This window comes from Drosophila kikkawai, chromosome 3L, assembly GCF_030179895.1.
Source record: "Drosophila kikkawai strain 14028-0561.14 chromosome 3L, DkikHiC1v2, whole genome shotgun sequence".
Classification (NCBI taxonomy): domain Eukaryota; kingdom Metazoa; phylum Arthropoda; class Insecta; order Diptera; family Drosophilidae; genus Drosophila; species Drosophila kikkawai.
This window is the reverse complement of record NC_091730.1, coordinates 9,478,860-9,502,164: the sequence shown is the minus strand read 5'-3', so window position 1 is coordinate 9,502,164 and position 23,305 is coordinate 9,478,860. Positions and strand designations below refer to the sequence as shown.

General features: G+C 42.9%; 5 protein-coding genes across 8 annotated transcripts in view; 2 read left to right on the top strand and 3 right to left on the bottom strand.

Moving 5' to 3' along the window:
* The window catches only part of LOC108072777 (Ig-like and fibronectin type-III domain-containing protein 2), an 80,060-nt gene extending 76,302 nt beyond the window's left edge, over window positions 1–3,758 (bottom strand). The window contains exon 1 of the mRNA XM_017164058.3: window positions 3,274–3,758. The gene's annotated coding sequence lies outside the window, so the exon portion shown is untranslated. The remainder of the gene's footprint in view (window positions 1–3,273) is intronic.
* Window positions 3,759–5,631: 1,873 nt separating this feature from the next.
* gnu (giant nuclei) lies at window positions 5,632–6,620 on the top strand. The gene is made up of 2 exons (XM_017163898.3): window positions 5,632–5,781; window positions 5,844–6,620. The coding sequence occupies exons 1-2, from the start codon at window positions 5,715–5,717 to the stop codon at window positions 6,515–6,517; spliced, it is 741 nt and encodes a 246-aa protein (XP_017019387.1). The 5' UTR covers window positions 5,632–5,714; the 3' UTR covers window positions 6,518–6,620.
* Window positions 6,621–6,859: 239 nt separating this feature from the next.
* On the top strand, window positions 6,860–7,599 carry NHP2 (NHP2 ribonucleoprotein). Its single transcript, XM_017163980.3, has 2 exons — window positions 6,860–7,190; window positions 7,256–7,599. Exons 1-2 carry the CDS (start codon window positions 6,949–6,951, stop codon window positions 7,485–7,487), a joined length of 474 nt encoding a protein of 157 aa, XP_017019469.1. The 5' UTR covers window positions 6,860–6,948; the 3' UTR covers window positions 7,488–7,599.
* A 1,533-nt stretch (window positions 7,600–9,132) lies between these two features.
* Window positions 9,133–20,064, bottom strand: Helz (Helicase with zinc finger). 3 transcript variants are annotated; one of them, XM_017163976.3, is made up of 6 exons: window positions 19,932–20,064; window positions 17,747–17,844; window positions 17,255–17,676; window positions 16,573–17,191; window positions 11,479–16,251; window positions 9,133–10,931 (listed from the first exon to the last, which is right to left on the bottom strand). In XM_017163976.3, exons 3-6 carry the CDS (start codon window positions 17,567–17,569, stop codon window positions 10,168–10,170), a joined length of 6,471 nt encoding a protein of 2,156 aa, XP_017019465.1. In that variant the 5' UTR covers window positions 17,570–17,676; window positions 17,747–17,844; window positions 19,932–20,064; the 3' UTR covers window positions 9,133–10,167. The 3 variants fall into 3 exon arrangements, with proteins under 3 accessions (XP_017019465.1, XP_017019466.1, XP_070141134.1); XM_017163977.3 differs by lacking the exon at window positions 19,932–20,064 and adding an exon at window positions 19,394–19,584; XM_070285033.1 differs by lacking the exon at window positions 19,932–20,064 and adding an exon at window positions 19,108–19,125.
* A 130-nt stretch (window positions 20,065–20,194) lies between these two features.
* Tdrd3 (Tudor domain containing 3) lies at window positions 20,195–23,268 on the bottom strand. 2 transcript variants are annotated; one of them, XM_070285034.1, is made up of 5 exons: window positions 23,229–23,268; window positions 22,945–23,015; window positions 22,808–22,892; window positions 20,591–22,741; window positions 20,195–20,531 (listed from the first exon to the last, which is right to left on the bottom strand). In XM_070285034.1, the coding sequence occupies exons 2-5, from the start codon at window positions 22,977–22,979 to the stop codon at window positions 20,265–20,267; spliced, it is 2,538 nt and encodes an 845-aa protein (XP_070141135.1). In that variant the 5' UTR covers window positions 22,980–23,015; window positions 23,229–23,268; the 3' UTR covers window positions 20,195–20,264. The 2 variants fall into 2 exon arrangements, with proteins under 2 accessions (XP_070141135.1, XP_017019468.1); XM_017163979.3 differs by lacking the exon at window positions 23,229–23,268 and having other exon boundaries at window positions 22,945–23,212.
* Between the last annotated feature and the right edge of the window lie 37 nt (window positions 23,269–23,305).

The window sequence follows — 23,305 nt, the reverse complement described above, 5'->3', positions numbered from 1 at the left end:
GAGGTTTGGTTTGGCTATAGATTATTTTGAGAAAGAAAGCGGATATTAACAAGGTGTCAAGTATAAAAAAATAATTGTAAGTCGTGGACAGAGATATGAAATACCTACTAAAATTAATAATAAGTTTAATATGCCTAAGAAATTGTAATAAATCGAGTTTTATCGGTTGACCTATCATAATAATCGAGAAAAAGAATCGATATCAATAAAAGTCGCCTTCAATCAATAAAAAAATGTTTAAAAAACAAGTTTATTTTGTTTAAAATGATGTAAAATCGACGTATATTTACTAACAATTATAATTACCTTAATATATATTCAAAATTCTACCATATCTTTAGATTTATTTATCGGATTAAATTTATCGTTGCCTTATCGAGGATTATAACTCATTTTTTGCTACAATAAAATAAACTATCCTAATATTTTTAGCTCTTACTTGATATAATATTTAAGCTCTTTTCAAACTCATCTTTAGAAAATCTCAGTATTTATATAATTCCAATAAAAATACCACACAATATTTAAGAGTTAAAAAAATTATATTTTTAAAATAAAGATCCCCCTCCTTTGCCCACAGTGACTGCAGTCCTTCAGCAACAATTTTTTCGGCCAACAAACTGGCTGGCTGGCTTCTGGCAAATTGTATCTGTATTTTTATGTGTTTTATCCTTCGTTTTTTTAGTTGGTCCTTGGTGGCTGCTCTATTCTAAAGCGACAACAGAATAAATTTTGCTTGAACAATTTTGTTTCATTTTATATTTGGTTTTTTTTTTTTTTGGAGGTCTGGTAAATCCCCAATGCAGGCGACTCAAGCTACCCAAACATACGATGCACATTCATATTCATTCTCGTTCTCGGGGTGGAAACACATCCTTGGGGAATTACCACACAAAAGTGAGTTTATCCTTTAATTTCGAAATTTACACACACATTTCTTCAACTTTTCTTTCGATTTAAATGTTTTTATGTTGGCCATTAATTATGGATTTTATTTTTCAGAAAATCTTTTCAAGTGCCCGAAGCGTGTGAAGATTTATTTGCTCTTCTCGTGTTGCCAAAAATCTAGTTTTCATTTATTTAAAAGATTTTCATTTTTGTGCACTTTTGTGACTTAAGCCCAGCCTGAAAATCCAGCTCTAATTGGCAGCTTTTCTTGCAGCCTGTCAAACACTATACTTGAAGAAAATTTCAGGTCTGAAAACAGCAAAACCCTGAGAGAAATAAGTTGTTCGCTCTCAGAATTTTCCCTTGGTCCTTTGATGCAAATATTTACATTATATTTCCCTACCGTAGGTTAGTTTTTTATCTCCCACCGTGTTTATTTATCCAATCTGTTGGCTTTCCCTGGAATCGAATCGAAATGCTTCTCATTTGATTTAAGCATAATTCAATTATTTCCGTTTAATTCTCAACAAATACTTGAACGCATTCCATTTGCATATTTGCCTGGCTCAAGGAGGGAAAAAGCAGGAAGACATTAAAAGAAAAGTTGAAAATCAGCCAAATCAAAAAGCCGGAAAGTTCCTTTTGCATTTATTCTAATCTTTTCAAGTCTTGTGAACTTTTTGGGGGGAAAATCGTGGAAACAGCAAGGCAAGACATAGAGAATATCTGCTTTTATTTTGAAATCATTTTGATTGATTAACTTTAAGCTTAGTGCGGGGGTATCTTTCTTTCAGGCTTTTTAAAAATTCCATCAAATTCAAATTCACAAAATCCACAAAACTTTATACGATGCATACCAATCCTTTTTTTTCAAATATTCAAGTTTTATTTACATTTTCAGTGAGAGCACACAAAATTTCTTTTCTATTTATATTTTTTTGTTAACTTTTCTATTTAAATTATCGCAAAAATGTGGCCTGGCGAAAAGAGAATGAAATGGAAGGGGGACTGTAACTGGGGAGATGGACGTGGAAAAAAATTCCTTTGACTTGTTACATTTTTCAACAATTTTGCCCCGTACTTTTTCCAGCTCTTTTATTGCTTTTTTGGTTTGTTTTGGTTTATTTTCAAATCTGTTTGCCAAAGCCAATTTTTGTTTGCACATTTCCAAATTTGCTTACATGCCTTTGTACTTTTTTTTTTGAACAGAATGAGGGTCCTTATAAACATATATATATATTTTTTAATGGGGTTCATAGACTCTATGAATGTTGACCTTTTTAATTTGAGTTTGTCTATTTTTTTGGGTTACTCATTTATTTGATTTGTTTTGATTAAATTTCGCCAATCTCTTGGGCTATAAAAAGTATTTTTAGAATTGAAATTAAGTCACTTGCTATAATTGTTTTGATTTATTTAAGAAATCAACTTGTTTAAGCGGATTTATTAACACTATTAGTTTGTTTACATTGATTATAGCAACTTTATTTAGCAAATTTAGTAATAAATAATAATAAAAAGGGACTTACAGAATATTTTAAATAGAATTTGTAATTATTAACAATTTGTTCATTGTAATTTTTTTACTTTTACTGATTTGTATGTATTTTTTAACAATTTTCCATAACTTTCCTATGCTTCAATGATTTAAAAATATATTTAATAAAATTTGTAAACCTTCTATTTATTTTTGAAATCATATTTCCCCCGTCAACTCTTCAAAAACTTGTGAATATTTCATTTTCCCTCCCGTTTTTTGACATTATTTATTTTTTAAATATTTATTATGTTCTAGGTGGGCAGCCGTACTATGTACACTTGATCCATTGTGAATCGTTTGAGCGGCAAAGAGAGCAACAACAATCCACTTTCCTGCCCTGCCTATGATTGTTTGTTTGGCTCTCTTTTTGTTGTTCAATTAAATATATTCCAGTGCAGGCAACCATCCTCCACCCCCGCTTTCGTTTCGTTTGTTGTTATTAAAAAAGTTTTGTGAGTTTTTATTTGAATTTTCATGGGAGACGAGAAAAGCGCGAAAATAAAAACAGTAAAAAGTGTATTCTCATACGAGGGCAGGCAAGAAAACTAGTGCAGATAACAACTGCAATAACTGACCGATTGGGTAAATTTGGCAGTAATTATTGGCAAATCCAAAGCAAGAGAGAAAAAATTAATAACGAAACTTTTGCAATCACCTGGTGAGGTCTAATCATACACCATGAGGTAATCCAATCGCCAAAAAACCAAACAAAAACCTATCTAAAGAACCACAGCAGCAGCAGCAGTAGCGACAGTAGCAGCAAATACAATTTTTGTGTGTGTTTTCATTTAATTGCTTAATTTAATTTGCATGAAATCCAGCAAGCAAACAAAAGCAAAACCTACCAAAGTTCTTTTGTTGAGGCGGCGGCGATGGGGCAGCGTCGTCGGTCGGTAGGTTGGCGGCAAATAGTAGCAAAAATATCAGAAAAAAACACTCGCAAAAAATACGTTTCGCAAGTGCCTGACGCTTTATTGTTGTAAATTTTTAACACTCCACTGGCTACTACTTTTGCATGTCTCAAGAACACTGCCCAACTGAATGGCGATTTATTATTTTATATTTTTCTTTGACTCTGTGCCTTATTGATTTACAATTTCTGTTGGGGCCACACTCCACTCACGTATGTATATATTATTATTATTACTTTTCCTCTTTTATATTTATATATATATGTATATATTCGAACGCACTTGTTTATGACTTGGTATGATTTTTCCAAATTTTTACGACTGACTTCTCGTTGGATTTTCCACGGGGCTTTTAGCACCTGAAGAACCTTAGTTTCCAGCTCAGCTTGGTTTGAACTCCGTTAGACGACTGAGTCGCCCAGCGGCGGGGAATCGCTATTTTATACGTCCGTTCTCCGGCCGAAAGCTCGGCTTTCCGCTTCGGTTTTCTGAAGCTTCTGCGCAAACGCTGCCTCCGCTCTGGCAGTGACTCTGCTCGTGGAAAAAATATAAACACAAAGCAGCTGCTGGCCCCAAACTCAGCTGTTTTCGGTCAAAAGCCGGCAACAACAAGCCTTCACATGTGGCTTTATTACCAGGTTAAGACGGGCGGTTTTAGGGGTAACCATGACGGGGGGGTTGTGTTATGTCCAAAGCTTCGGCAATGCCGAATGCGCAATGACAACAATAACAAAATACCCACAGCCAGCCAGCCAGCCAGCCAGCATGTTGTTCTTGCCCACGAAAAACCAAATAAAGCAAGGTAAAGCGCATAAAACACAAATAGCAGCAGCCAGCAGCCAATAATACGAGTATCTAGTCGCAGCTTTAACAGGTGGCAATGTCATGATTTCGCAGCACTGAGAGAAAAATGGTTTACTTTACTGGAAGGGGGTACTAAACACTATAAAACTATATCTAGGGTGCTTTAAAAAGACCTAGAGTTTTGTAAGAACACTTTAAAATATTAAAATAAAATTGAATGTAACTTTTCAAAAAATATTAAAATTAAATGAAATTTTTAGGGTATCGTACCATAATTTTTGTCACATTTTCTAGAGGTTTTACGCTTTTTAAGGAAGTTTAAAAAGACTATTATTATGTATTATATTAATTTTTTTTTATTTTTGTAGTATCAAATGAATTATAGAGAAAATATTTTAAGTAATCCTTATATTCTGGGAATTTTTATAAAAATAAAAATAGTTATTTTAATATTTTTAAATAATTGTTCAAACAGAAAATGGCTTCCTTTTAAACTCACTAAATAGTTGTTAAAGATTATATATTAAACAACAACTTAATAAACTAAAATTAGTTCAATACATAATCTATTAAATTTCTTCATATTATTTATTAATAAAATAAATGAATTAAATAATAAAAAATTAAATGTTGATTTAAATTTCTTACATTTTTAAAAATACATATTTGAACATTATTTTTACCCACCTTAAAGTTTCAATTTTTAACTAACTTTTAACCCTTCCCATAAGTTATATATTTTTTTCTCTGCAATTATTGGAACCTCGTATTTATTATTATTATTTTATCACTAAAAATTTTGTGCATTTTCATCAGTCATAAAATTAATTTAATTGATTATTTTTGTTCACTTTATTGGCATCATTGTGCGTCGTCGTGTGTTGCAATTGTTTACTTTTTATCGGTTCATCTGCTGATTGCTAATTCGAAAACCAAACCAAAACAAAAAATAAAAAAAAAAAACGTCCGTCACAAAAAACTTCGTCGCAAAAATTGGAAACTGGCCAAACTCGCTTTAATTAGAGAAGCTAAATAATATTATGTAGAAAGTATAAAGAACGACACATTTGGTACTTAGACATGCCAAAAGCTAAATATTAATGCGTAGTGGGTTCCTTGAACTTTCGTTAATATTTATTGATTTCAACCAAATCACGTGGATAACATCAAAGATTTCCAGTTTGATTAGACAAATATTGGGTTATTTAAATTTTATTATTGATTTTTTATATTCATCTTTATTAAAATGGGATTCATATTCTTGAAATTTGGATTTTGTTTACAAGACTTTTTACTAATTGATATATTTCTTGTTAATTTAAATTTGTATTAAAATTAAAGGGGACTATTTTTAATTTAATATAATTTTTTAAATAACAAAATTAATTGTTTTATATTGTTAAGTGTTTAAAAAAAAAATGTTATAGATTTTTCAAATTATTTAATATTTTTTTGTAATTTAATTTGGAGTTTTTTTGGAGCTCAAAGAGTGGTCACTTTGTGAAAGCTGCAATTAACAGTTATCTTTTTTTCGCACTTTTCGTAGAAAGCGAGCATTTTGTAAATCGTTTATGTTCTCTTGTGCTTGTACTTGCTGTAAAATTTACAAAATGGATCGCTACAATCGCGCCTGGAGAGGTAATTTCAAAGAACCCCATATAAACCCATATTTCAAAATGTAATAATTGTAATTTTTCCAGATCCCGGTTCTCCCCTGACGCCATTGACGCCCCTTAGCACCCAGGCATTCACCTTTGAAACCACCGAGGACAGCGTCACGCCCACCGGGCCTCGTGGCACTAAGAGCTGCACTAGAACCGGACTTTTTGGTATCCCAAAAGCCAATCATCATCTCCAGGTGCCAGGATGTCGACCAGCCACGTCCGCAAGAAGCTTAACAGGAAGTCGCCGTCAGCCGACGCGTTTTTCGCAAGCATTTATGCGCACGCGATCCGTGTTCTCGCCCTCAAGTCAGAGCACCCTCATGGAAGGCAGCTCGCTGCCTCGGGAAAAGTCCATTCCGGTTGACCCAAAATCACGGACAATGCAGGAGAGCCGGGTGAAGCCACATATCCGGGTGAAGCAGGAGCCGAGCAAGGTAAAAAAAGAGGCGGAGGAATCGGCCCGCAGTCCCAACCATCAGCGCTTCAAGCAAGGCTCCCCGGTGGAGCACCCCTCGCTGAGCCCTCGCGTGCGATCTTTGCTAAGTCGCACGGGTAACGAGCATCTCACGGAGCTGTTCACCCGCCAGGAGATCGACATCGAGGTGCTCATCCATATGACTCTGGAGGATCTGGCTGCGCTGGGCGTTCGCGGCGCCCGAGAGGTTAAGGTTGCCATGCAAATCATTCAGCTGGCCAAGAAATTCTTTTAATATGTATGTGTCCTGTGAGTTTTTAAGCCTTTTTTAATGTTCTATGTCATGTGTATTTTAATATTTATGTGCGTTTATAATAAATGTTTAATGAGAGATGTCACTTTAGTTTACAAAAAATTATTTTATTCTAATAATATTCACAAATGCATATACATCTCGTTCATAAAATATAAAACCCACTTAAAACTAAATTTTAATAATTTCAAATAAATACTGCAGCCCTAGATTTAACCGCCCTTGTGTGAAAGGAAATTGTTAATCGTTAATCGATGCTTAGAAAGAACAATCGATATATCGCATTTTGTAAACACATTGATGGTATCGATAGTTTTATTAACGATATACCATCTCTAGCAAACTACCAACACGTGTTTGTTCCACAGAACCGCAGTTTTCTTGAAATATTCACATTTTTAAACAAAAAAACAATGGGCAAAGTGAAAGTAGAAGACGCCGACACTTCCGTGCAGACCAGCGGCGATGTGACCATCAAGGAAGAGGAGACCTACGACGACAAGCTGCTTTTCGTGAATGCCATTGCCAAGCCCATGGCAGGTAAAAAACTGGCCAAGAAGTGCTACAAGCTGGTCAAGAAGGCGATGAAGCACAAGACCTTCCTGCGCAATGGACTGAAGGATGTTCAGACTCGCCTGCGCAAGGGAGAAACTGGGTAAGTTTCTTCAAAAATTTCGTCAAAAGTAAATACAAACTAATGATTTCTTTGGCTCACCCTAGCATTTGCATATTTGCTGGTGATGTGACACCCGTGGACATCATGTGCCACCTGCCGGCTGTATGTGAGGAGAAGGGCATTCCCTATGCCTACACGCCCAGTCGAGCTGATCTGGGAGCTGCTATGGGTGTCAAGCGCGGCACAGTTGCCCTGCTGATCCGGCAAAACGAAGACTACAAGGATCTGTACGATGAGGTCAAGGAGGAGATGTCCGGATTGAATGTTCCCATCTAAGGGAAGACCTCCTGTAGTTGTAGATTCGTTTGCTAATTAAGTGTCCTAGTTAAGTTAACAGAAGTTTGCTGAATAAACGCGAACAAAACCTAATTCTTTCACTCTATAAAAATGCTTTTTTAAATGTTATCAAAATAGTATCTAACTTTTGTACAGTTTTTCCAATATATTTTTAATATACATATATTTTGGAGGCACCATCGTTAAGAATACAAGTACCCCCTTTTATTCAAACATCAATAGTATCCTGTAAAAACTACTTGAAACAACAAAATTTTATAATTCCTAATTATTTTTTCAGCGATATTGAAAAAAACGTTATTTTTCAGTTTTATAAAAGGCATTTTCTGAAATTTTTTAATGTCTGACTTTTTACACTTTTTTTAAGTGACTTCAAATTGCTGCTTACAAATAAAACCCTTTTCTTCTAAAAGTTTCGATAGAAAAATAGCACAAAAGCCGTAACCAACAAATTCCTTTAATTCCCAAGAGACTTTTCTGAAGACCTTTTTAAAAATGCTAGAAGATGTTTTCAATATCGCCAGGCATATCAAAATTTTCTTCATAATTCCGATATAATATCAAAAACGAATAGAAGAGGTATACCCAACGAAGTCTTATAATTTCCAAATAATATTTCGGAGTCCCCTTTACAAACAAAGCTCAAAGTTGAAATCTCCAATAAAGACGAATTAGTTCAAACCACGAAGACAATTGATATGAAGCAACACACTGACCAAAAAAAGTTTGCTTTTGATTTTTTTTTCTGTCCCTTGGGGATCTTTTTTTAGTTTTCTCTTTTTTTGTAATTTCTTTTTTTTTATAAGGATTTTCAGCGCCGCTGCTGGGTTTCATATAAATGGGGTTTACATATACAATACAGTTTTTGAAATGGGGAATTTTCCTTAGTTTTTTCTTTGCTCTATGAAGAATGTGGATGTGTGTGTGTGTGTGTCTGTTGTATTTATTATTGTTTTTAGTTAGTTGGTTGTGTGTCTAAATTTACATATAATTTAACACTAAGTGAGAGTCGGTGTCTGGTGTATATATATTTCCTAGATCTTTTTTTTTTAACAAACATGACATATGAGACGTGGATTGGCGTGGAGAGGGCGATGATGGATTATTAAAAGTACAATTTCTTGCGATTTATTAAATGTAAATTTCGTTATTTTTGTTTCGTTTTTTGTTTTTTCTTTCTTTTTTGATGGTTAAATTATTACAGTTATATATAAAGTTAATATGTATATATGCTATATCCAAGTCGCTAGACAAAAATACTACGATAAAACTCAAAGATCGATTAAATATATGTACTCTCTTATTGAAAAAGGATTCTTATTTATTGTTTTTTTTTTAATGTTTTGGGAGTTCTTTTTTTGTATATTTTTTTTTTATAATTTTTAAAGGGGGATGCGAGGATGCAGGGGAGGGGCTTTAACAATCGTAATATAATTTACACACTCACATAGACAATTTATGGGGGGGGCGGGGGATTCGCAGGCAAAAAGGAACAAATATAACTCGTGCACAAAATGTTATTATTTATATGCATATCTATATATATATATGTAGGTGTAAGTATATGTTTAATTCGTACACAAAAAGTTTCATATATCCCTTATAGCCATTAATTAAATATATATATATAATAGGTATATATTATCTGAAGGACAATAATTTATGTTTTTTTGAGTGCATGACAAAATTTCAGTTTTTAATGATTTTTTTTTATATCTTTTTGTTGTTGTTAATAATATATAGTCGTCGTCAACGTTTGCTGTACAAAATTGAAAAGTTTTACAATTTAATAACTTTGAGAATAATTAAAAGTTACAAACAAACTGAAGGCCTAAAAAAAAATTACAGAAAGAAATGTACAATACAAATTTTTTCTCAAAGTATATATATATATATATATCTTACATATCTAAATCTAAATTTATGCATTCTGCAGTTTTATAGTTATTACAATAATTATCTCTCTTTTTTTTTGCGTTTTTTATATTTATTTAATTTTGTTTTTTTTTTTTAGTTTTTTTTTTGTAATTTTTTGTTGTTCAAGAGTCTCTAATCGATAAGGTTTTGCTTGTGTCTGTGTAGAGGCTGTGGTGCGGCTGCTTAGAGCAACCCCTTGGATGCAGCAGGAGGAGCGAGGATGCGGAACAGGTGGCCAGGGTGGCACAACAACACATCCCAGCGGCTGCGGCATTTGGGCAAATAAGAACGTTTCTTTTTTTTTTTAGTAACCCTACTAAACATTAACTAAATTGGTATTTATGTATATTATTAATTAATTATAATAATTCACACGTTGAACTTAAGGCTACCGTAATTAAATAATTTGCAATTTAAACGAAAGCAAACAATAATAAGGATAATAGGGATATAGGAGGGGGGAAAGGGGGGCACAACTATAATTAAGAAGCAGTTCTTTTTCTTGTTTTTAGCTTTTTCCTCTGTTTTCCCAATGTCTGGGGTATTTTTTTACGTTTTTTACGCTTTTTTTTTTGTTGTTTGTTCAGCTAAGAATTTTACCATTTTTTTTTTCTAGTTAATTTTCTGTTTTTTTTTTAGTTTTTGTATTTTTTTTTAAGGTTTTTTTGTTGTTTTTTTTTTTGTTTGCATTTAGGTTAAGACCCTTTGATGCCACAGCTTGAGATGTTGTCGCTGCCGCCTCTCACTGAAAATAATTGTAAAAACCGGTGGTGGCCTGTCCCAGTTCCCTTATGGCCGCAAACGGATCCTTCTCTAGGAGATCGCCACCTCCGCCGCCACCTGCCTGCGAGGCCTTGCCGCCCCCACCGATGCCGGCACCTGTAACAGATCCCCCCTGACCCTGCGATTGCCCCGGCGAAGGTCCCGCATTGTTGCCTCCACCCACAGCCTGGTGTCCCTGGCTCAGCACAGCCGCATATGTGGTGGCGGCCGAGGAGGAGCCTCCTCCTCCACCCGACGATTGCTGGTGCTGATGATGATGATGATGGTGATTGCCGCCTGCCTCCGAGTGAGATACTACGCTGGGCGGCATGGCCTGAAACAGGTCCATATCATGGCCACCGCCGCCACCCTTCATCGCATTGAAATTGTTGTACAGCAAACCGTGCATGTGATCCGAAGGCTGTGACTTCACCGAATGATCCACTACTACCGAGTTGTTGGCCTGGAAGAGGGCTTCTATCAAATTGGCGCCTGTATCCAGGCCGGGCATGTTGTAGCCACCTCCGATTCCATTCCCAGCCAAAGCTTGACGGCGGTACAAAGGTACCGAGTTGTTGCCATTCATCAGCAGTCCATTGTTGTTGTTGTTGTTGTTGCTGTTATTGAGGTTACCAACTCCTCCTCCTGCACCTCCCATACCCATGTTTGCTGCGCTGTTCAAGCCAACGTTGTTATGCATGTTCAGGTTATTGTACGGCTTGTCATTGAGCAGAGAATTGCCAGCTGAAAAGGATAAAATAAAGTAATTTAAAATAAGTACAGGGAAGGAAGAGAAGAATCGGATCTTTGAAGGTTCTTTCAAGTTTTAAAATATTCCTAAATGTTTTTTCATATAGTTTTTTAGTTTTAGTTTTTTTTTTGGAGTTTCTTGTCGAATTCTTACTTGAGAATTTTAAAGGATTTCAGCTCTGTAGAATATCAAATAAAAGAGCTTTCCTTCCATAGCAAATAGTTTCTTGAATTATTCGTTATTCTCATTCATTATTCTCTTCGTTATTTTCTTTTCCAAGGCTTAAAAATCTGCATAAATATATACATTTCCTACTTTCAACAAGAGCAATAACATTTATTGCAAGTTGGCAATTTTTGTACACAAAACCAAAGGGAGAGGTACTTAATGACCCAACAACTTTATCACATGCACTAATAATTATACGAAAATAATATAAAACACAAAACTTGTATAACGTGTCACCGAGTATTCTTGAGAAAAACAAGGGAAACAAGTGATCCTATTTGATCCTTCATCTTCATATCCGAGTTGCCTTACCATTGCCCATAAAGTTGGTGTTGCCACTGCCATTGGGCGGAGCCTGATGGATACCAGGTCCAGGTCCAGGTCCCATATGATTCGGATAGAGCGGTCCTGGTGGTGGCTTCAGCTGCTGCTGTTGCTGCTGCTGCTGCATCATGGCAAACAGACGACTTTGCTGCTGCTGCTGGAGATCGGCGGCATTCAGGCCATTGGCCAGGGGCGGGGGACCAGGACCTGGGGCATTCCCAGCTCCGGCCACCATGCCCAGCACATCCCGTAGAATGGGCTGGGCAATGTCGTTAGCTCCATTCATGATGGAATTAAAGACCAGATCAATCTGCTGGTTGAAGTTCTCCAGCGGCGGTGAAGCATCTACGGACTGTTGCTGCGGCGGCGGCTGCTGTTGCTGCTGCTGCTGGCCCTGCTGCGGATACATCATGGGATACTGCGGTCGCTGCACGTGGGGATTGTTCAGCATGGGATTGTTTACCATCTGCTGCTGCTGCTGCTGCTGAGGCGGCGGAGGCTTGTGTTGCTGCTGCTGCTGCATGGAGTTCATCACCTGGCGCAACATGTCCGCAAACTTGTTGGCTCCCTCCTGGCCCACCGTTTCCAGCAGTTTAAGGTACCACTTGTACTGCTCCTCCTTGGGGTTGAAGGCCATCTCATAGATGCTGACATTCGGAGGCAGTAGCTCATGGGTCAGGGGACCACCAAACCGCATGGAGCTCGGCGAGGGCTGCTTTCCAGCTCCGTACATGAAGGGATTTGGCGGTGGCTGCTGCTGTGGCGGCTGCTGTTGCTGAGGCAGCGGTGGGGCTCCCGTATTGTAGCCACTTCCATTGTGCCGCAGATAAGGCGGCGGCGGTGGTCCATTCTCCATGGGCGACATAGGTCCATTGGGCACACTGCCGCCCCTCTGCAGCTGCTGCTGCTGCTGCTGAGATGGTGGCGGTGGCTGGCCGGGTCCATAAAGCTGATGGTGTGGCGGGGCCTGGCCATGATTGTACAGCGTCTTCTTGGCCAGGTAGCCCAGTTCGCTGGGATTCCTCAGTAGCTGCTGGGCGGCTGCCGAGGCATTTGGCGGCGGCGGAGGAACACTTCCGCCGCGCAGCGGAAGTGAGGGATTTGCATTGAGCGGTGGGGGTCCTGGACCACGTCCGGGAGCACTCACTGGTGGCGGCTGGGGCTGCTGCTGCTGCTTGTTTGGTGGCAACACGCTCCAAGGATTCGTTTGCGGTGGAGGCCCCCAGAGACTGGCATTGGGATTCTGCGGTGGCTGTTGTCCTGGTCCCGGTCCCGGGCCTTGATTCTGACCCTGTGGCGGTGGCCGCCAGTGCTGCATGGCCGGATATTGTCCATAGGGTGGTGGCGGTGGTCCTCCTCCACCTCCTCCGCCTCCCCCACCACCAGCGCCTCCTCCTGGCTGTTGAACGGGCGGCGGTCCACCGGGACCGGGTGGCATTCCTCGTAAATGTGGCGCTGGCGGCGGTGGTCCACGCATTCCCATGTGTCCTCCGCCGCCTCCGCCACCACCAAAGTGGGGTGGTGGCCCTGGACCACCAGGTCCTCCGGGACCTCCAGCCCCAGGACCACTACCAGACTTTCCGCCCACGGCCGCTGCAGCAGCCATCATGGCCGCCATGTGGGTGGAGTACATGTGGGAGAGCTGTTGATTGGCCGCCATGGCGGCTGCCATTTGGTTCATCTGATGGGCGGCAGCCGCCGGTCCGGGACCCAGCATGCCGGCAGAGGCAAAGTGTGCCGGCGGACCAGGACCCGGTCCATGGCCACCCACACCGCCATGTCCATGCTGGGGTCCATTCAAATAGAGAGCAGCCTGCTCGCGCAGGTAAGCCTCCGGCTGCAGGGCACGCGGCACAAACTCGGGAGCCAGAGGATTCAAGACATATCCCCGCTTCAGCTCCACTCCATCCAGCTGCGAGCGAAGATTTGACCAGGTGAGACCGAACAGCGACTTGTGCTCATCGCAGATCTCAATGAAGCGTTCCCACACCTTCCGGCAGCGTCCAATGGAGCACAGGGCCACGGGATCACCCACCACGGCCACCAGACTCTGGGCACGTGTTATGGCCGTATTCAGAAGCTTGGAGTTGCTCAGGAAACCATAGTCCGTGTCGGCATCCCCAATGCTGGCCGTGGAGGAGGCAGTTGATCCACCACCACCACCCGGAGCGCTGCCCTGCGGCATGCAAGTGCGTCGCGTCCGAACCGTGGAGAGGAAGACCGCTCGGAACTGTTTGCCCTGGACATTGAGCACTCGTTCCACGGATATTCCACCCATGCGACGTTTCCTCAGCTCCGAGCGAATGCGGAATACCTGATCCGCATAGGGCGTCATGATGCCAATGCTGGTATCGTTCAGCTTGCCCCAGGCACTGGGCCAGCGTTTCCTCAGCTCCGAGACACGTTCCACCACCTCATAGACCTCGGCGTTGTTGTAAAAAGCCGTGGAGTTCTTGTCCTGAACATCCTCGCCGCGGGTGGTGAAGAAGGTCAAAGGGTAAAACCGCTCATGCCGCGGCTGCTTGCCCGAGGCCACCAGTTTTTGTTCGTAAAATAACTCGGAAGTGAAGCGTATGATGGCCTCGTGGGCGCGGTAGTTCTCGCAGAGCAGGATTTTGCAGGGGAAATTCGAGGGATAGTGATCGTACAGCCTCTCCAGCAGGGAAATATGCAGCTTGCGTTCCTTGGCAAAGGCGGAGAACAGCTCCGGGCTCATCTGCATGTGATCTCCGGCCAGCACAATCCTCGTGGAATCATTGGCCAAAGCCAAAGGCATTATGGCCTCGCACTCCATGGCCTGAGCAGCTTCGTCCAGGAAGATGTGTGTAAAGAGTCCTTTCGGGAGACCCAAAGTGGCCAGCTCCATGCTGATACTCAAAGTGACCACCACGATCCTATGCCTCATTATATCCTCCACGCTGGGTCGCTTGAAGTTGCCGGCACCATCGGTGATGCAGTATTTTTGGACCACCCCATTCACCGTGGCGGACCATCGCTTGTGGTAGTACACCCTCAGCGGTGTGGCCTCCTCCAGACCCTCCTCGATCCAAGGATGCAGGTACTCTTTAATGTACAAATCCGCCGCCGAATTCGAGTGCGTGCAGATGAGTATCTTGGCCTCCGGCTGGGCCAACAACTGCTTGATAGCCTGGGCCAGAGTATAGGTTTTGCCTGTGCCAAAGGGTCCTATCAGCAGGATGGGAGGTAACTTGATGCTCAGTGCCGTGGTAATGGCATTCACTGCCTCCCTCTGCTTGGCATTCAACTTGGGCTCACAGGCATCCGCCCACTGCTTCTTCGGGGTCCAGGGTATGCTCGGCTCCAGCTCGGTGGCGGGAAAGATCAGTCGGAAATCGGTGATCTTGTCCACGGCATTGTGCCACTCGCAGTAGGGCATTCGATTCAGCTGGAATTGTATGTCCACATCCAGTTCCGTGTCCGCTTGAAGGTTCATGGCCTCCACGCACTTGGCCGACAGCTTCAAATAAATCACATTCTTGCCTTTGTCCTCGATGAGAGCCTCGTAGACGGGACGCAGCTGATCGGGATTAGGTTTGGAGTCCGGTTCCTCTGGCTTGGAGATGTAAACACTGCTGCAATTGGACAGGATCAGGCGGCCGGGTGATGTATCCTCCGAGATATCCTTGCCCAGGCGCATCAAAGCAAACAGCTCGCCAGCCAGGGAATATTTCGCTGTGCTGGTGGCCATCCCAGCTGGAGTTAGGATATAGTTGGAGGCCACCGTGAGACGGGTTCGGACATTATATCTGGCTATCTGCTCGTAGCGGGCTATCTCCTCCACGGACAACAGCTCGTGGATGCGGGAACGATAGTTGTTCTGCGTCAAACGCTTCTCCACAATCGTGGACTGGGTCAGCGTAAAGGTGGCCGCCCGGGGGCAGGGATAACGTTCCAACAACTCCCTTTCATGCTCCAGATCGCTGAGATAGGCCTCTGTTTTCAAGTGCGTGCCTATGGTGGTCTCAAAGCGCGTGAGCTGGGTATTTGCCACATCCCAGCGCGTGGCCGAGCTGTTGATTATGTCCCGCTTGATCTCCTCAATCTTTTCCGCATCATTCACAGGCAGCACATCCACGCAGAGGTGACGCACCAGCAGCGGCTCCTGGCCCACATCGAAGCAGATGGCCTGGCGAAAGGTTCCATAGATTTCCGTCTGGAATTCCACAGTTATTTCGTGGCTCAGCGTGGGAGAAGACTCCTCGCCTCCAGCTTCTGAGGAACTGCTACTGCTGCTGCTGCCTGCCACCCACTCCTGATCGGACTTCAGCTCCATTACCGTCTCCATGGGCTTCATCATCCTGATGGACTTCAAGGCAAAGTGATTCCGATGGGCATCTTGGAGCAAAGCCACTGCTTTCAGGGGTTTCTTAGTTTCCAACTGGAAAAGCCACTCCCTCTTGGAGGTCTTCGAACTTATGCTGGTGACCAGCTGCTGCTCGCATCGCGCCTCCATATCCGGCACCCGCTCGCACATCACTCGTTCCGGTGCCGTGGCCTGGATCCAACGTTCCAGGACCTGTTCCGTGTACGACTTGCCATACAGCTCCTTTTCGCAGGCCTTTTGCACCCGCATCCTACGATACTCGAAGCGCTCCTTCCACTCGTTGAGCTCGTCCTGGCCATGAGCCTCCACACACTGGGCGCCGTAATGGCAGGTGTGCGCCTCGCTGAATGTCTCGCACAGGGAATAGGTGTCCAGGGTGTAGCCTCGGGGCGGCGGTCGCCACTTCCAGTCGCGTCCTAAACGAAAGATTGATGGAATATTTTTACTTTTTCGGAGTGATGGAGTATTCATGTTATATATATATATTTTTTTTTTCGTTTTTTTAAAGAAGTCTAGGGTGTGGAAGCATTATTAAAATGTATAGATTTCATAAACAAGATCGTCAAGTTGAAGTTTGTGTTTCAGTTTCTATCTGAGGTGCCTCAGAAATCGTTTTAGCTTTTAAAATGTATCTTAAAAATATGAAATTAAATATGTGAGCTTTAAAATATAATGTAAACTGTTTATCCCTGTTTACTTAATATGTGTAAATGTTTACTAAACATTGTTATACTCACCCTCATCACTCATGATCACCTTCTGATGAGCCTCGGTCTGGCAGTGCTGGCGCAGCTCGTTTCTCGTCTGGAAGGTGATGGCGCAGTAACTACAGGTGGTTGATGGCGCCGCCTGGTCGCCTCCATCCGAGCTGGAGCCATCGCCGGAGCCTGTTTGATGCTTGCCGGCTGTTAGTTTCATGGCTGCCAGCAGATCGTTGGTCTTGTGGAGGCTGGTGCTGGAGCTGGACATGGTGCTGCTGCTGCCAGTGCTGGAATTACTGCTGCTGCTGGCATAACTGCCGGTTCCATTGCCATTCTGCTGCTGTTGCTGCTGTTGTTGCTGCTGCTGCTGTTGCTGCTGCTGCTGTTCCCGCTTCTTCAGACCCTTATTGCTAAGCAATTTGCTGTACTTGTCCAAAGGCAGATTGTTGGTGGCCCAATGATCCAGTTTGGTGTCCAAAATGGCCATCTCGTCCTCGAGACGGGCATGCGGAATCTTTTGGGCCTGTGCCTTGTGCTGGCCATTCATGATCATCTGTATGATGGACTTGTAGCGTTCGAGGGTCTTGGATATGTCCGAGTATATCTGCTGGCCGCTCAGCTCATTGATCCACTTGCTCAGAAAGATCTCAGCATCCTAGGATGAGAAAACAGGAATTTATAGACATTTTTCAGGGGAAAATCAAATGTATTTACTCACCCCATACTTGTGCATCTTGAAGAGGGCGTGGACAAGCCATCGTCGCGCCCTGGAAACGCTGGCCAGGCACTCGGTTTGCTCGGAGAGCAATGTGAGCACCTTGTAAGCATCCGCCAGGCAACCCTCGAATTTGCCCAGCTCCAGGAGGCACTCGCAACGGCCCAGCAGGCAGGCAATCTGTTGATCCTTCTGTGCCCGCGTTGTTCCACCACTGGAAGCGGGCGTGGTTATCAGCTGGTCGTAGAGGGCCACCGCACGGGCCCAGCTCCGACGGCGGACCATGTCGTGGGCCTGCATCTCCTTCTCGGCGGCCATTGTGTGTGTGTGTTAATGGCTTCTTCTTCTTCTTGTTTGTTGTTGGTTACTCATGGATCCTTTGGATCCTTCTTGTCTTGATCGCTCGTCTAATTTCTAGGTTGATTCTATTTGGGGGAGAGTTTTTAATAAGAATATTAATTTGATTTAAATAATTGCACTTTAGTGTGTACTTACATAAGTTAACAAGTTTTCGGTTGGTTAAATATTAAAGAAATCTGTTTGCGTTTTTTTTACAATTCATTATTTATATACTTTTGCGGGCATTATGTTTACTGAAATTAAATATAAATATAGAATATCAATTTAAAATAGTTTTTTTATGCTGTGAATTTACTTTGTTTAATTTATTTACTTTCTTATATTATTATTTAATATAAATTATTAAAAATTATTTATACCGTAGAATTACTTTGTTTAATTTATTCCCTTTTTTTAAGTTATTATGTACCTTTTTTATGTATTATTTTTTGTTATACATTATTATTTATATTTTTATATCTTAAATATTGTTTATATTTTATGTATATTATTTGTTGATTTGAAATATTTATGTATTTTGAATTTGTTTGTTTTGTAAATTATAATTTATTATATTATTGTTATTATTTTTCTATTATTTTATGAGGTATTTAAAAATGTCTTTTAAATATGGAAAGATTTCTGTGATTTTTCTTCTAAAGAAAATTCCAAAAATTTCTGGGGAATTCCCCTGTGACTCTTGGAAAAAAATTCTATCCCCTCCTTAGAAATCTTGAAAGTGCAATCTTAGATTATTATTTCCTCATTGCTGAACAATAATTAAATCAAGATTTGTAATCTATCACTTTGGTGATAAGTAGCTGTTCCCTAGGTTTCCCTAGAGTTTCCCTAGAGTCTTTCCCATCTTCCTGACTTCTTTCAAAGATCTAGATCATCCCAGATCGTCACCAAATCGATCAATGTTAAAGGATTATAATTCCCTGGTTTTACCCAAAATTGTTTTGGGGCCAAAAACAGAAGTTGTTTATATATGTTTGTACATACATATCTCTCGGTGGGTCGATTGGTCGGCTTATCGGATCACAAACAATTGTGTATATATTCGGATTTTTATGGAGGGTGCCCGGCCGGGTGCGCAGGTATCTCGTAAACAATCCAAAGTGCTACTTGCCGTGTGTTCATTTTCGCGTTTTACACAATTTTCATTCTTCTAAATCGGTTACGCAAAATTTTCATAAGTCATTTTCACTCTCGCACCGGCCACCCCCCCAGCCGCCGGGCAGGGGAAAAACAGAGGAAAAACAGTGGGGTGGGGGGGAAAACCAACTGGCTGCCGAGAACATACGCACTCGAACGAAAGCGAGAAAATTTGCAAGCATAATTAAAAGAAATTTCAATTTGCTTCTTTTTCGTTTCTTCTTTTTCCTTTTGGAGGTGCTTGCTCTCGGTTTTTTCTGCTACTTTTTTTTGTTGCTCTGTTTGTGTGTGTGTGTGAGTGTGTGCGATTTGTTGTTGTGCGGTTTTTATTTATACGCGGCGAATAGGGAATTATTTACAATTAAATGGCGATCCGTGTGGGTTGTAGGCAAAATGCAAACACAGAATATTCTTCGGCTATTATTTAATGTTGTTTTTTTTCTCGCCTCTTTTACACTTTTTTTTTTGTATACATGGACAATTTTCTTTCTTAGGCGTTGCGTTCTTAGCCGCTTGCAGCCGAAATACGTGCACTTTTCTTAATCAACTCATGGTTATTCCAAAGTTTAAGCTTAGGGGCAGCGATTAAGCGTATTTAATTGAGTTTTTGCACAATGCACGCGAAATGCGAAGGATTTATTTTACCATTTTTCTGCTTTTACGTGCTGAAACAGCAGACGGTCGACGGTGTTGGGCAACGCCCGAAGCGCTCGCTGCCGAGTATCGCATGTGGCAATAGTTATTTGCTTTTAACGCGGTTTGTCAAAATATAAGGTTAACTAGTTTGGAATAATTTAATACAGAGCAAATTTTTGGTTATTTTCCTCAATTAGAACCAGTTATATGCACAAAACAAAACACGATTATCGGCTGGCCGCGTTTTCCAACACTGAGCGCCCATTTGACAAAACAACACTGATGATGATTTTGCCATATGAAACGGCAAATATATATACACACATATATATAAATTGTACATATATATATTTTTTTGCAAAAGCAATGCACTTTTATCTGATTAGTCGGTTATTTTTACAGCTCGTTAATCATTTCACATAGACTTCAGCAGCGGCGGCTGCACATTTTCAAGGCAATAATCGCATGTCGGCCATCGCCAGCTGTCACTTGGCGAATTTGGGTTGCCCAATTCGATTTTTCACTGGCCCTTACGCTCTGGTATTACCTTTGCACTTATTCTTATTGTTTATACACTACGGCTAATTATATTTTACATGGTTAAGCCACAAAACTATGAGAGAAAAAATGCACATCTGTGGATGTGGATGAGTTTTGAGTAACGCCGAAAATTAGCCGAGAAGAAGGGTTAAAAATTGTTACGTATATAAGTTACGCAACACTGGTCGCTGGGACCGAAAAGTCTGGCAGCACTGTTTTTTTTACATATATTTTACGCATGCAAGTACATGGGAAAAGGGTGCGAAACCATACTATGTAAAGTTGTTTATTCGAAACATTACTTCAATTGATTTACGTTGAATTCAGGCCCGGCCACTTTTCAATGTTCCCTTTTGTGGGGCGGCACATAGACTTGCTGCTGCTGCTGCCCTTGGCGATCCCCGCCGCGGTAACGTGAATGCTGCTGCTGCTGCTGGAGTTGTTGCTGCTGCTGCTGTTGACGCTGTGGAGCATTGCTCAGCGGCCTGTTCTGGGCATCTGTAATGGGCAGTATGTCCACCTGGAGCACTTCCTCATGGTTGCCATAGCCCAAAAAGAAGACCACGCAAGTCTTTTCCGAAACACCCGTGATCTCAGCCTCGTAATACTAAAAGAATTAGAGGATCATTATTAGACTTCTTATTTTTGGTTGTAGAAATTACTTACTCTTCCGTCGTCCCAATACTTGGCCATGCACAAGTCTCCCTTCTGCCACATCCAAGCATCGCCAGGCGTCATACCGTACTGCTCCCTTGGCGCCGCCTGCTGCTGAGGATGGGGAACTGCAACTGAAGCTGAAGCTGAGGCAAAGGGCAGCGTTGATGGCGATTCCTGATTGGCCAGGCCCACGCCCTGACTCTTGAGTAGGCTCATGGCAAACTCGTTGGCCTCCTTGCTTTGGAAACCCATAATCTTGCTGGGATCGTATGTATATCCATTCGCCAATTGACTGTAGTTGTGATGCGAGTTGTTCCGGGGATTGTGATGCTGTTGATGCTGCTGCTGTTGATTCTGTTGAGTTTTCTGAGTGGCCTGAGCCTTTTCTGGCTTTTGAGAAGGCAACTGTGCTGACTGCTGCTGCTGGATTTCCACTCCTGTTCCCGTTCCCGTTCCTGATCCCGACTGGCGATTGGCTTGTCCCTGGTTGCCTGCCTGACGGCGGCGATTCTCTCGCTTGGGCGCACTGCTCACCTTGAGATTGGCCGTCTCTTCGGTTACCTTGCTCAAACGTGCATTGAAATCCTCACCAGAATTGGTCGAGGGCTTGCTGGATGCACCAGCTGCATTGAATACATTCGAGCCTGCTTGCGGCTTACGCTTGTTTCCATTAGCATTTCCATTCTCTCCGCGACTTGATCCTCCGCGATTGTTACCTCGATCGCTGCCACGACGATTGCCGGGATAATCTTTTCCATTGGTTGCTTCTTGGTCGACTTTCACCTCGGAATGGCTCTTGGCTGAGGCGTTATCCGGGCCATTGCGCGTAGATCCTTTGGCCTCCGGTTTATTTCTTCCACCTCCTCGCTCATTGTAGGATCCTGCTCCCCTCTCGCGGGGCGGTCTATCTTCCCTGGGAGGCCTCTCCTCACGCGGAGGTCTTTCCTCTCTCGGTGGCCTCTCCTCTCTCGGTGGTCTGTCATCTCTTCCTCCGCCTCGATTGCGGCCGCCACCCCTAGAGGAACCAGCATGACCACCGCGATGGGCAGCAAAGCTGCTCGAAACATTATTCTCAAATCTCGAGCGATCCGAAAACTTTCCGCCGCCGCCTCCGCCACCGCCATGAGCTGAAGATCTGCTATCGGCTTCGCCGAACCTTGAGTTTCCGTATTGCTTGAAAGGATTATAGTGATTGGCAGTAGGTGGGGCAGTTGGAGCTGGAGCAAAGGTCTCAGCAACGCTGGCGGCCGGAGTCTCTGTGGCGGGCAGTTTTGTAGTAAGAAAATCAAACAGCGTGGCATTAGCTGCTGGCTTTGCCGCTTCAGCCTCTTCCTTGGCGGTGGCACCACGCTTGCCCTCTCGGCCAGGTCGTTCTCCGCGTCCCGGGCGGCCCATTGGTTCAATGGGACCCACGCCACCAGCTTCCTTGCGTCGCTTCAAGTTGAACAGAGCACGCTCAAGGTTGTTCCTGGTGGCATGCAAGGCACTGCGTGCCTCCTCCTCGCTGAAACCCTTGTCCAGGATCTTCTTTATGTTGTGATCGACGATGTTTTGGCCACCGCCGCCAAAGACCTTCTTGCCGCCCGCCTTCGTTGCCACGGCAATTGCCTCGTTGCGCATGGCATTAAACTCCTCGTTCTCCTTTGCCGGCTTGTCCTTGTCGCCGGATGATCCCAGACTCTTAAAGTTCCGCTCGCGCTCCGCGGTGGTGTCGATTTTTCGTCCGAATGCCACCCATGGCGGTGGCATTGTGTTCCCACTCAGAGGGCGGCCACTGCGAGCATACTTGAGCATAGTCCTGGCCAGATCCCACTTCTCGTAGAGGGCATCCACCCGGCCGCCGAGTAGCTGCAGCTCAGTGGCACGGAGCATCAGGAATCCCTGCATCAGCTGCAGTTTCTCGGCCTTAAAGTAGATCTTACTGCCGGGCGCCACATTGAGATTCAGCTGCGGCACCGGCTCCAGCTCCAAGGCCTGGATCGAGTTCTGGCCGTCGCTCAGCTCCAGCTGCAGAAGACGCGGCGCCGCCTTCGATTCCTCGTTCGCCTTGGGAGCGGCTATGTTTCGCACCCTCTGCACCTGCAGCACAATCTTCCCGGGCAGAGTGGCATCTTCACGCTTTGCGGGCAATGCTCCACCGCCTATATCACGGATGTCTCTCTAGAAGTAAGAACGCACAATTAGATGGGTGATGACGCCGGTACGCCTCCTCATTCTCATACATACATTCAATAGCTCGGCGATGATTTTCTTGGGGTCCTCGCTGCCAGTGGCGGATGTCAGGGTTTTGAGGCCGTCCTCTGTCAGGTGCCTGTTATAAAGGTTACTCCACCACCCTCGCTATTGTTTTACGCTCAACTTACCAGCCGCTCTCCTGTAGTTTCATGGCTAATTCCATTTTTTCATATAAACTTACTTTTTTGCAAACCGAATACTGCTAGCGATGGGAAATGATTAGATGTGTACTCGCTGGTGGTGGCCAGGCGGCGCTGGGAAATATCGGTATCTCAATTCCAGTGTTGGTCTACAAAAAGCACGAAATACCGATATCCACCATCGATAAATTGATATTTTGATTCGCTCAGCGCTAGCCAGAGAGCCGCTCTCAATTTGATAGCCAGAATTTCTCTCTCACCATTTTACTTACATTTTACATTCTACATGAGAATTCGACCAAAAACGAGAATTCGACCCCAAAAAAATGTTAACTAACAAATTTGACAC

What these genes read in the sequence shown, in the direction of transcription:
- gnu (XM_017163898.3), top strand. Translation starts at nt 5,715, where the DNA reads ATGTTCTCTTGTGCTTGTACTTGCTGTAAAATTTACAAAATGGATCGC. An exon ending in CTACAATCGCGCCTGGAGAG is followed by an intron (nt 5,782 to 5,843) that starts GTAATTTCAAAG and finishes TAATTTTTCCAG; the next exon opens with ATCCCGGTTCTCCCCTGACG.
- NHP2 (XM_017163980.3), top strand. Translation starts at nt 6,949, where the DNA reads ATGGGCAAAGTGAAAGTAGAAGACGCCGACACTTCCGTGCAGACCAGC. An exon ending in CTGCGCAAGGGAGAAACTGG is followed by an intron (nt 7,191 to 7,255) that starts GTAAGTTTCTTC and finishes GGCTCACCCTAG; the next exon opens with CATTTGCATATTTGCTGGTG.
- Helz (XM_017163976.3), bottom strand. Translation starts at nt 17,569, where the DNA reads ATGGCCGCCGAGAAGGAGATGCAGGCCCACGACATGGTCCGCCGTCGG. An exon ending in TCAAGATGCACAAGTATGGG is followed by an intron (nt 17,192 to 17,254) that starts GTGAGTAAATAC and finishes TTCTCATCCTAG; the next exon opens with GATGCTGAGATCTTTCTGAG. An exon ending in CACCAACTTTATGGGCAATG is followed by an intron (nt 10,932 to 11,478) that starts GTAAGGCAACTC and finishes TATCCTTTTCAG; the next exon opens with CTGGCAATTCTCTGCTCAAT.
- Tdrd3 (XM_070285034.1), bottom strand. Translation starts at nt 22,979, where the DNA reads ATGGAATTAGCCATGAAACTACAGGAGAGCGGCTG. An exon ending in AAACTACAGGAGAGCGGCTG is followed by an intron (nt 22,893 to 22,944) that starts GTAAGTTGAGCG and finishes CCTTTATAACAG; the next exon opens with GCACCTGACAGAGGACGGCC. An exon ending in AGTATTGGGACGACGGAAGA is followed by an intron (nt 20,532 to 20,590) that starts GTAAGTAATTTC and finishes TAATTCTTTTAG; the next exon opens with TATTACGAGGCTGAGATCAC.